This window comes from Haliotis cracherodii, unplaced genomic scaffold, assembly GCF_022045235.1.
Source record: "Haliotis cracherodii isolate W230 unplaced genomic scaffold, xgHalCrac1.p SCAF_18, whole genome shotgun sequence".
In the NCBI taxonomy this organism is placed as follows: domain Eukaryota; kingdom Metazoa; phylum Mollusca; class Gastropoda; order Lepetellida; family Haliotidae; genus Haliotis; species Haliotis cracherodii.
In genome coordinates, this window is record NW_027266273.1 from 14,893,305 (window position 1) to 14,905,081 (window position 11,777).

An 11,777-nucleotide genomic window follows, 5' to 3' on the forward strand; every position below is an offset into this window, starting at 1 on the left:
CCTACAGACAATGACTGAAAATAGTACTATTCTATGAATATTAGCTTCCGCGGTGATGCGGCCGTCAAACCAGCTGTTTCATTAAGTGGGGGTTTATTGGGATTTAATAGCCTCTGATTGACCAATCAGAATCGAGTAAATTCCAAATTCATGGTAGAATTGATTGTGACGTCATGGTAACCAATGACGTCACACTGGTCTGCACAGCATTGTGATGAAATTCCATTGCAGCGATATCTACAGTGTAGATATCGCTTGATCTCACCCAAGCGATATCTCCTGTGGGAGCCAGTTTGGGACGATAAATCCTGTTAATGCACTCGTTTCCGGCGATAAAATTCGTTAATGTGTTTAAGTATGATTCCGGTGTAAATTTAAGCGAATCATTCAATCATGTATTGCTACATGTGTACGATTTTAACGCATGGGGTCTTTGGAGTTTATACTACCTCAAGTATTATGAGGTATTATATTATGAAGTTATCACAAAGAATGTGTTCGTGCTGAATGTCATAATTGCAAACCATTTTTTTCTTTCAGTGGCAAAAGTTTTGTCAGCGATTGTCAGAAGACCCCGTAAAAGCTTTCTTTATTGTTTACGTCAACGACAAAGGGCGGGTAACTCTAAATTACTATAAGTGCGTGCTGTGAATATTTTGCTGTATTCTAAATGTTCTGATTGAAATTAGCAAGATGAACAACAAGTTGACATGGCCAAAGATAGTTCTCTTTGGAGACTCGATTACACAGGTAAATACCACGTGACTGTCAGATTTCGGTTTCAGCATGGCTCAGCTTGCTCGGGCCTATGTGAAAATACCCTAAATTGTCTATTTAGTTTCTTGTTCTAAATCTGAAGCTTTGTTCTGGTTTGATAAAATCAACCGGATATTTCTTTAATCTTTTGACCATTGGTTTGAGCAAATGAATGACCTCAAATGAATAAATTTCAACGAGCCTTAATTGGTGTTAGACATCTTTGCATAACGTGAATAAAATTAACAGAATCTGTGAGGTTCTTTCACGCAAAAATATGCAATTTCAGCAGGCGTATTGAACATCAGGATTGAGCTGTTGAATGTGAAAATATATAGGGATATGGTCGTAAAAAATTAACATCAAACACAAATCAATGAATTACCTTTACACCAAGCTTAGTAATTAGCCTATACATAGTTATCAAATCAAACAAAGGCTGAAAGAACTCAAGTTTCACATGACCTAATGTAATTCTCTGTCGGCACATATCATCAGCACAAGTGACAATTAATTGAGGAAACTTTGTACTTCCTTTTGGTTTTGTTAAACAAATCATTAATTTGATCAAATGATGGACCTGGCCTCTATTAGTAACACTGAAGGGGTCGTTGTCGGCACAGGTTCTACAGAAATGTACCCCAGGTACGTTCATGTATACAGAAATGTCCCCTAGCTAAAATCAAAAGACAGAAACATACCCTAGGATGAGTCCATTCCGCCACAGGGCACAATGCTCATAACCATTTCTTTAGGTATTCATCACTTCCTGTATGCCAAACCACAGTTTAATTCAACATGGCTGTACTTGAGTACTTTCAACATGATGCATTTCAGCGCATCATATAGGAAAGAACCATACACTGTACACACGTACGTACATTAATCTAATATTCCGGCAATATTCTGTGATGTACGCATGCATTCGTAATCAGGTGAACCAGAACTACAACATGAACCGGTTTTGGTTTCGGGTTGGGGAATATGGAGTCATTATGGACTTGTCCGCCGTTAAGGGTATCAGGTATGTTTCTGTATTCTAAATTTGGCTAGGGTACATTTCTGTAGAACCCATGCCGACACTGACCCCTTCAGCATTCGATTTTTGTGACAGACCATATCACTCGGCGTTAGAGGCTGGCATATATTTGAAGACTTTGAGTCTAATGGAGGAAATATGTAGATTGTTAAAATATTTTATGATTTGTCGCACAGGTGGAAATGTGCTGTAAAATGTACAATGCAGAATTTTCTTACTGGATGATCTATAACCCCAATTTTGTTTGTATGTTTGTTTGTTGTTTAACGCTGCACTCAACAATATTCCAGCTATATGACGGCGGTCTGTATATAATCAAGTCTGGACCAGACAATCCAGTGATTACTATCATGGTCATCGATCCGCGCAATTTGGACCGATGACATGCATCAACCAAGTCAGCGAGCCTGACCACCCGATCCCATTAGTTGCCTTTTATGACAAGCATAGTCGCCTTTTATGACAAGCATAGTCGCCTTTTATGACAAGCATAGTCGCCTTTTATGACAAGCATAGTCGCCTTTTACGGCAAGCAACAGAAAAACATTGAAAACAATCAACGGATTAGGAGATATGGTAATGGCAGCTACCTACCCACAAGCTGTTATTGAAATGACTGCTAGATGGCAGATCTAGCACTCCATTCATGCTTTACATTTTCCCCTCATGACATTTCATAACATGTTTATGAACAAGCAGTGGAAACAATGATGCAAGATATGGCTGTATTGGTATATCAGTCTACATTATCTGAAGTAGGGACCGAGGTATAATTTAGTGTCACGTTGACAGTATTTCTGTCATATTGTCCCGAGAAAAGTTGTGTAGATAATGATGGGTCAGAAGGACAGTAAGTTGACAGCAATATGTCATACAGCAGATTAAAAACTAAAACTTCCAAATACTAAACATTCCAATCATCTTGTTAAACATTATGCTATGAAAATATGACCAACAGGTAGCCAGCAACCAAAGCTAGATGACCCCACTGGGGGCCATGGGGACAGTACCTCTGCTACCTGTAAATTCAGACTCATCCCAGCAATACAACATGCATCAAGTCATGTCAGAAATGTTATGCAGAATATCCAGTCTACTTTCTATAAAAAAAACTGGAAACAGCCATCAGCGTAGGTTCATGAAACATAACTTTTGTTTGTATTTTTTCTTTCAGTTTAGTCTGAGCCAGGAAGGCCAGTGGGGTGCCTTGCTAGCAGATCATCTCCAGAGGTAACACTGACACTGACTGGGCACACAGGCTTTTGGCCCAAGTGCTGTAATGAACTCACCTAGCAACTGTTTGTATTGTCAGGGATAAAAACATCATTTGGGGTTTAAACATATATTTATTTCATAAATGAGATATGGATTGGTAAACAAGCAAAACAAGGCTTATATAATCACCGCTCCAGGAAAAACAGATTACAGTTCTTGTACACAATACATAGAATTAACCTGTAACCTAGAGCTAGTGGTGTCCGAGCTTTTTGGCCACCAAATGCTTTAACCAGAATGACGAATTGCTACCACTTTTTAGTTCCATTGTAGCTAAAATAAAACTATGCTGACAGTGGTTTGATGTGGTAGTTGTCGAAATTGTTATGTGTATGTAGTTGAAACAAAATAACTTTGAAAAAAACATGGACTGACTTGTTTAATGAAATAGTGAGTGAGTGAGTTGGGTTTAACACAGCTCAGAGTGATGCAGGTCTCAGATGTTTTCTACTTTGGTGAAATCCACAAGCACGGGTATGGCACTGACAAACCTAGAAGCATAATCAGGGATTCGAACCCACGATCACCCAAGGGGTACAACTCTGCACAGAGAATTGTGGCACCTTAGACACCTGGGCCAACCATGCCCCTGTTTGAAATATTGTAAATCTTTAATGTTTTGCAAGCAGGAAAGCACTGCGAAAACTGAGAGGGACACACACTCGCAATAGTTACATGACTCACGTTTTTTTGCAGACCAACAACAAACAAAAGACATATTTCTTGATTCAGTTCCACACATGTCCAAATTTGCTACCCAGGTACCAACACCCTACCTGGGTACCCGCTGTTGGGGTCAAGAGATAGGTACAAAATGTCTGATTGGGAATAGTTTGACAGTAGCCCTGGCAAAATGTATTTAGAGACACGTATACAACGATGTGGTCATGCATACACTGAAGTTGACTGGAGTTTTAGCTTTGTTCAAACATATATAAGTCAGAAGGAACATGTTCATGGTCATAAAGAAATGAGAACATTTGAGACTTAAAATTGTCGTGTAACCATGTTATATAGTGAATTTTTGTCATGTAACAATATATCACGTGACTAACCGCGGGTCTGGGTAGTCCTGTGGGTACCCGGGTTCTACCCAGTACCAACCTGACCCGAGTACTCGAGTTACCCTTTCCAGCCCTACAGCAGATATAAGAATATCTCATACAAAGAGATTTTTCTCTCAACTAAACGATTTCCTATTTTCAGGAAATGTGACGTGGTAAATCGTGGTTTCTCCGGCTACAATGCCAGGTGGTGCAAGTTTGTGCTGCCCCAGATCCTCAGCAGCGATGATGCCGCCGGTGTGGCTGCTGTCACTATCTTCCTCGGGGCTAATGACTCCAATGATGAAGTCTTGAACCCCAGACAACATGTGCCCCTTGAAGACTATATGGAGGACCTCATGGAGATGGTGGAGTATTTGCAGGTCAGTAGTTATCTCCCTTTGAAGGGCAGCTTTGATGGTGTGTAAGTGTGTCCACAAAGCAGAGGGGAAGGTATTTGTTTGGCTGTTCTTTATCTTGGAAAATTCAGCAGAAACTGTATCCCTTTTTTATGATGTCAGGACTTTTAGTATTATTATACCCCGCCCCAAAGTGGAAGGGGATATAGGAATGGCTCTCCGTCCTTCCGTCTTTCTGTCAGTCCGTCTGTCACATTTCGTTTCCGAAGCAGAACCTAAAAACCATGAGAGATATCTTAACCAAACTTGGCACATAGATAGGTCTAGTGGTAAACTGGTGCCTTTTGATTGATAGGGATTTTTTGACAAATTATTTTTCAAGTTTCCATAGCAACAACTTTGACCTGGACTGAAAATGACTGTAGTGCTCTTTTTCGGAGCAGATCTTGAAAACCGGACAATATTCCATCTCCTGTTTTTTAATCCACCTGTTTCTTGATCCACTTGTTGTTGTTGTGCTGCAGTCTATCGGCATCGAGAGGGAGCGAATCATCCTCATCACCCCTCCAGCATTTGACGAGAAGGCCTGGGGAGAAGAATGCAAGAAGAAAGGTACTCCCCCATCCCTGTCTGCCATGTATTTTCAGACAACATGAGTTTATCTAGTGCAGATTGTTTGTGTCAAATCTTGAAAAGGTCCCCTGAAATTCTAAATTTGATCTCAACATTGCGAGGGGTTTAGTTCAGAGGGTCAGATTACCCTTTGTCTTTTGTGATGAAAATGTCGAAAGATGTAGGTTTCCTGGTTTCAAGAAGAGATATCAGCTTATTATTGGAGCAACATCATTGTGACATACACCTACAACCATCACCTGCATTACATTGTCTTTCATCCCACATTAGTGAGTGAGTGAGTGAGTTGGGTTTAACCCTGCTTTTATCAGTATTCCAGTTATATCGCGGCGTGTCAGCTTAATGTGGGAGGAAAGCCTGAAGTGATGCAGGTCTCAGACGTTTACCACTTCGGTGAAACCCACGCGCACGGGTATGGTGCTTACAAACCTAGAAACATAAACAGGGTGAACCGGGATTCAAACCCACATTAATAGGTTTCTGGCATGCCCACGGGACGCAACTCTGCACAGCGAATCACGGTGCCTTAGACGACTGGGCTACCCGTGCCCCCCTCATCCCAAATTAAGATGACACACTGTGATGCAACTGAAATACGGATCACAGGAACATTAATCCAAATTCTGCCACTTCTCAGTTATTTTCAGGAGGCATTTTGAAGTGAAGTGTGTACACTTGTAGGTTGCATTATATTAAAAGCAGGCGCGTCATTCTCAATAATTCATAGATGGTGATGGGTGACTGTATAGCTGAATATTGCTGACTGTGACCAAACAAACAAACAAACAAACAAACAAAGTCCTTCCTCATGTGTTCAGGGGGGCACGGGTGGCCCAGTTGTCTAGGGCGCCACAATTCACTGTGCAGAGTTGCGTCCCTTGGACACGCCAGAAACCTATGATTGTGGGTTCGAATACCGGTTCGCCCTGATTATGTTTCTAGGTTTGTCAGCACCATACCCATGCTCGTGGGTTTCACCGAAGTGGTAAACGTCTGAGACCTGCATCACTTCGGGCTTTCCTCACGCATTAAGCTGACACGCCATGATATAACTGTAATACTGTTAAAAGCAGGGTTAAACCCAACTCACTCACGCTTCATGTGTGCTATGACATCTGTCTCGTGGCCAGGTAAACCTCTGAGCAAGGACAACAAGGTGACGGAGCTGTATGCCAGGGAGTGTGTGGAGGCCGCCAGCGACTGCGGCACGCAGTGTGTGGATCTCTACAAGGCCATGATGAAGTCAGAAGTACGTCCTGGGGGAGTCTTTCTTATCATTATTAAGAGCAGTGTTTTTTTCATTCTGCTGACCAGTAAAAGAGTCAAAAGTTACCAAAACCAAATCATTTACTGTCACAATCAATATGATTAAATTATTTAGAATACTATAATTAAAATTTTATTTTCAGTACAGCTGGCATATTGATGCACTTGTAAATGATCCTTTATCAGCCTAAAATGGCTGATGAATGTCATTTATAGATGTCTCAATTTTGGCATTATTTTCATTAAATTAAATACTGTATTCGACGTTATAAGCACCCAGGCCCCTCTCAGAATTAGGAATAGGGGGAGCTTTTTAGAATATAATTTTGGGGACAAAATACAGAATTGAAAGATTGTATATTTCGTGGTTTGGCAAAATCAGAAAACGATCTCTCTCAGTATTTTACCCCTTTAGATATATATGTCTTTTACAAGTAATACTATGTGCATGCTTGCATTTATTAACTTACATATCTACCTATTTGTGATAATGCAACTCCCAATTAGCGATGAGTAAAAACGATCCTTGACGCCCATTGTTCCAAACCAGAAGTACCAGTAATAAGCAGGTAAAGTTGAAAAACAAAACAAAAACATCCACTTTGTGTTTACCTTATATTACTTACCTTTATTTTTCTGTTAATATAATGATGTTTTTAATGTGTATGACCACATCTTTGTTTCAGCTACTTATTTGTAAAATTAACATGAATATTCTTTCTCAAAATATGTTTTTTGTTATTATGTCAGCTACGGTGCTGGTGATGACAGGCGACAGTTCAACAATAAATGTATAAAGTTTGTGAATGTAAATACTACAACTACCTACCTGAGATTAATTTGAAAACATTTTCTGAAGAAACTGTATGCAAGTATCCTAAAAAGTACATTTAGTGTTTAATGAATCATCATTTTAAGAAGTAACATAACTTCGCATAACAGCACTGCCACAGGCTAATTTGCATATCACATTACCAGCCTTTTCTCTTGTTTTTAAAAAAATGCTGAAATCAGAACTGACTGATGCTTTACATATTATTTTGCATAATTATTTGCTACTAAAGCTGCGACTGTGAGGTGCACCACAATATATATTTATGCACCAAAGTGATCATATCGCTACCTCTCTGTATGGCTTCAATGACAGCACGTGATCTAAACAAATGCAAACTATGCAAATGGAAATAGTTCTTCGACTTTTGAGATATTTTCTCACTGAAAGTTAACCGTGACAAATGTTTGTCTTGATGTATAGACTCGTCCAAAAAATGAAACAAGAAAATAGATCATTGTTGCATTGATAAGTTTGAGTATGTATGTCGCGGTATGTGGTAAAGCAGGCTCTATGAAGTGGGGTGAACGGAATTTAAGTTGTAAGAGTCGTAGGGACATGATTTCACTGAAATAATAATGTAAATGTTTTTGAATTAAATTGTGAATAAAATTAATAAAATGGATTACAAACATAAGTCAAGATATAAAATGAACAGTATTAAACAGAAATAGTGCAACTTGCGTAATTCAGTACAGGGATGTTTATATTCTATATCTGATGAAAGATCATGACAGTCATATATACATATATATACGACAGACATGATGCTTAAGAAAAGTCAGTATTTAGTTGCACATAATTAAGGGTGCGTATGACACACGGATAAGCAAGTTTTGTGTGCATTGATCAATTGGAAGGGGCGCTTATTGGGATTCTTCACTTGCCAATATATTAGCAAATATTGCCATGCGCGCTTATTAGAGCAGGGCACTTATTACGTTGAATAAGGTACTTTGTTTTTTATATCGGTGAATATTTCTGTATTTGCAGGGATGGGAGGACATGTTGAGTGATGGTCTCCACCTATCACAGAAAGGCTCACACTTGCTCTTTACTCTGCTCCAGCCAATCGTAGACAAGCTTACATCAGATGTTGTCTTCAAGTTTCCCTTGTGGGATGAATTGGACTACAATAATCCAGAAGCGTCTCTATGCTCTGCCAATGCATCTAGTTAGTGTGCAGGTGCCCTGTGACTAGTTAGTGTGCTCTGTGACTAGTTAGTGTGCAGGCGCCCTGTGACTAGTTAGTGTGCTCTGTGACTAGTTAGTGTGCAGGTGCCCTGTGACTAGTTAAAGTGCTCTGTGACTAGTTAGTGTGCTTTGTGACTAGTTAGTGTTCAGTGCCTTGTGACTAGTTAGTGTGCTCTGTGACTAGTTAGTGTGCAGGTGCCCTATGACTAGTAAATGTGCTCTGTGACTAGTTAGTGTGCAGGTGCCCTGTAACAAGTTAATGTACTCTGTGACTAGTTTGTGTGCAGGTGCCCTGTGACTAGTTAGTGTGCTCTGTGACTAGTTAGTGTGCAGGTGCCCTGTGACTAGTTAATGTGCTCTGTGACTAGTTAGTGTGCAGGTGCCCTGTGTCTAGTTAATGTGCTCTGTGACTAGTTAGTGTGCAGGTGCCCTTCGTCTAGTTAATGTGCTCCGTAACTAGTTAGTGTGCAGGTGCCCTGTGTCTAGTTAATGTGCTCTGTGACTAGTTAGTGTGCAGGTGCCCTGTGTCTAGTTAATGTGCTCCGTAACTAGTTAGTGTGCAGGTGCCCTGTGACTAGTTAATGTGCTCTGTGACTAGTTAGTGTGCTTTGTGACTAGTTAGTTTCAGTGCCCTGTGACTAGTTAGTGTGCAGGTGCCCTGTGACTAGTAAATGTGCTCTGTGACTAGTTGATGTGCAGGTGCCCTGTGACTAGTTAGTGTGCAGATGCTCTATAACTAGTTAGTGTGCAGTGCCCTGTGACTAGTTAGTGTGCAGGTGCCCTGTAACTAGTTAGTGTAGAAGTGCCCTGTGACTAGCTAGTGTGCAGATGCTCTATAAAAAGTTAATCTATGCGCTGTTAGGAAATGAACTTATTTAATCAGGTTACCTATCAATTTTGATCTTTCACACTTCATTTTTATTGCACTATTACTAGTTACATACAGTAGAGTACTTTGGTTATGGAACTAACAGACATGAAAAACATATCCATAATTCTTGTGTTTTAGTGATACCGTATTCGACGTAATAAGCACCCAGGGCGCTCTCAAAGTTAGAAATAGGGGGCTCTTATTAGAATTAGAATTTTGGTGAGAAAATCAACTTTTTGAAAGATCGTAAAATAAGTGATTTTTGCTGACAGCCTGAAATGATACAAAAGAAAAGTCTGTGCATATTATACACGACAGATATATTTTCTAGAATTTAATTGCCAATAATTAAGGGTGCATATAACAAATGAGTGCGTATTATACATGAATAAATAAGTGAATATTGATCAATCCGAAGGGGTGCTAACTGGGATTGTTCACTATGGCCAATATATTATCAAATATCGCCATGGGCGCTTATTAGAGCTTATTGTGTCGAATACGGTAATCAAATATTCCTAGTCCCTTGGATTTCTTTCATCAGCCAAATACCAACATATGAAAAAATCGTTCTATATCAGACCAAGCATGAACAGTTTTAACCTCAAGGTGGCATACTTTATAATGTTAAAAGCGGTGTTAAACCCAACTCACTCACTCACTCATGTATGTACACACAGAGGGCTCCAAGTGATCTTTGATTTGGAGTATTGCTCACATGCTATCATTTGTATTGGGTATGGACAGGTTTCCTTTTGTATGTAATATGTTTTACTTCCTTGGTCCAGTCTTTTAGATATATATACACAAATCAGAAGACCCTTTTGAAAAAATATTTTGGCTTAAAATGCAGTTTCAGGTAACTCCTGTTTTTGTGCTTTACCATGTGTTGAATAAACCATCAACAAAGTCTGAGTCACAATACGTTAGACGTAGCACGTTCATGCATTATTCACAGCAGTAGAAGTGATGTGTGCATGGCGTCTGCTTTCTATCAGTGACCGGTGAAGATCCGAGGTAGAATAGGTCTTCATAAACCCATGCTTGTCCTAAGAGGCGACTATGCTTGTTGTAAGAGGTGAGTAACGGGATTTGGTGGTCAGGCGCGCTGACTTACAGTAAACTACGGTTTTAGCGAAGAGACCACATATTCTAGTTTGTTGTAACCGTAATTCATTATAAGCATATATACAGCATATATACAGCAAATGGCAGGGACCTAAAAACCAGTTTGTTATATCTGCCAGTTCGTTATAAGCGTGTTCGTTTACTGAAGTTGATGCCTGTCATCATATCCCAATGGCGTAGATCAATGCTCATGATGTCAATCACTGGATTGTTTGGTCCAGACTTGATTGTTTATAGACCACTCTAGTATGGGTGGAGTATTGCTGACTGTGGTGTTAAACAACAAACAAAAAACAAAAGCTTTCGATCAGTAAATTAGGCTCATCATAGACAAATCAGAACACAAGCTAAAAACGCAACATTGGGTAATTACGCATAGTGTAAATAGATTATAGATTCCAGAACTTTTTCTTGCATATTTGTGCACGAGCAAGTGAAATATAATTGGGTTATGGAGATTTCTTGTGTTTATTTTATGCAAATATGCAGCTCACGTTCAGATTGTTTGTGTACAGCATATATAATCCGCTATATGTTACTGAGAAGTGATTGCTGAAATAGCAGCAAGTACTGTTATTATGTGGACACACTCATAGAAACAGTTGTAGACACTTCAACTTGATCTCAGGAACACGGCATACTGTAGTAGATGTATGCCATTTTAATTACCAACTTTATTCAATCATATCGACTGTCATTGTCAACATGTACTTACAGTAAGGTAACAGGGTTGTGTACTCACTTCTGATTGGTTGAATTTTAGAGGGGTGTGTCTGATAGTTATGATTGACCATTTGATTTGATTGTGATTCAGTAAGCGCTCAGTATGCAGTTATTTTTTCAGGTTTTTCAATTCATGAATGCTGAAGTGCAAATATTTGTAACCTATCATTCATGAGTGCAAATGGCTATTTTCCCCATGGTGTCTCATCCCGTATGTGCCTTTTTTACGAACTGAATATTTTCATGTTATGGTGATGGTATCATTCCCATGGAACAAGGGACTGAGCATAGAGAGGGTGACCCCCGGATATTTAAGAAAGAATATTCCAGAAAATACTGGAAAAATTAAAACTAAAAAAGTATATGGTTTAATATGAAAAAATGTTCACTGGCTATCCTGATAAAACTGTTCTGTTTCTAACACAAATCCCCATCTTCCCGATGCAAGAGTGCCCTTTAGCCCTTTTTATCACAGTCTTGTTTCCACTAGGCCTTGACATAGGCTTGTGGACATGCTTGCCTCGGGAAGAAAAGAAATCTCATACCCCCAGAGCATTAAATGGTCTTTACCCAAATGAGGGCTTGGGAGACCCAGTTATCTGAGGTGCCGCAATTCACTGTGCAGAGTTGCATCCCTTTGGTATGCCAGAAAACTATG

At 39.6% G+C, this 11,777-nt stretch overlaps 1 protein-coding gene across 1 annotated transcript; it reads left to right on the forward strand.

The window, feature by feature from the left end:
- The first annotated feature begins 653 nt into the window (after window positions 1–653).
- On the forward strand, window positions 654–8,821 carry LOC139465300 (isoamyl acetate-hydrolyzing esterase 1 homolog). The gene is made up of 6 exons (XM_071246982.1): window positions 654–750; window positions 2,970–3,025; window positions 4,277–4,496; window positions 4,997–5,084; window positions 6,236–6,354; window positions 8,197–8,821. The coding sequence occupies exons 1-6, from the start codon at window positions 694–696 to the stop codon at window positions 8,380–8,382; spliced, it is 726 nt and encodes a 241-aa protein (XP_071103083.1). The 5' UTR covers window positions 654–693; the 3' UTR covers window positions 8,383–8,821.
- The last annotated feature ends 2,956 nt before the right edge of the window (window positions 8,822–11,777 follow it).

Excerpts from the sequence above, each read along its gene's own strand:
- LOC139465300 (XM_071246982.1), top strand. The coding sequence starts at position 694 with ATGAACAACAAGTTGACATGGCCAAAGATAGTTCTCTTTGGAGACTCG. Across the intron at positions 751-2,969 it reads TTGGAGACTCGATTACACAG|TTTAGTCTGAGCCAGGAAGG; the intron begins GTAAATACCACG and ends TTTTTCTTTCAG. Across the intron at positions 6,355-8,196 it reads AGGCCATGATGAAGTCAGAA|GGATGGGAGGACATGTTGAG; the intron begins GTACGTCCTGGG and ends CTGTATTTGCAG.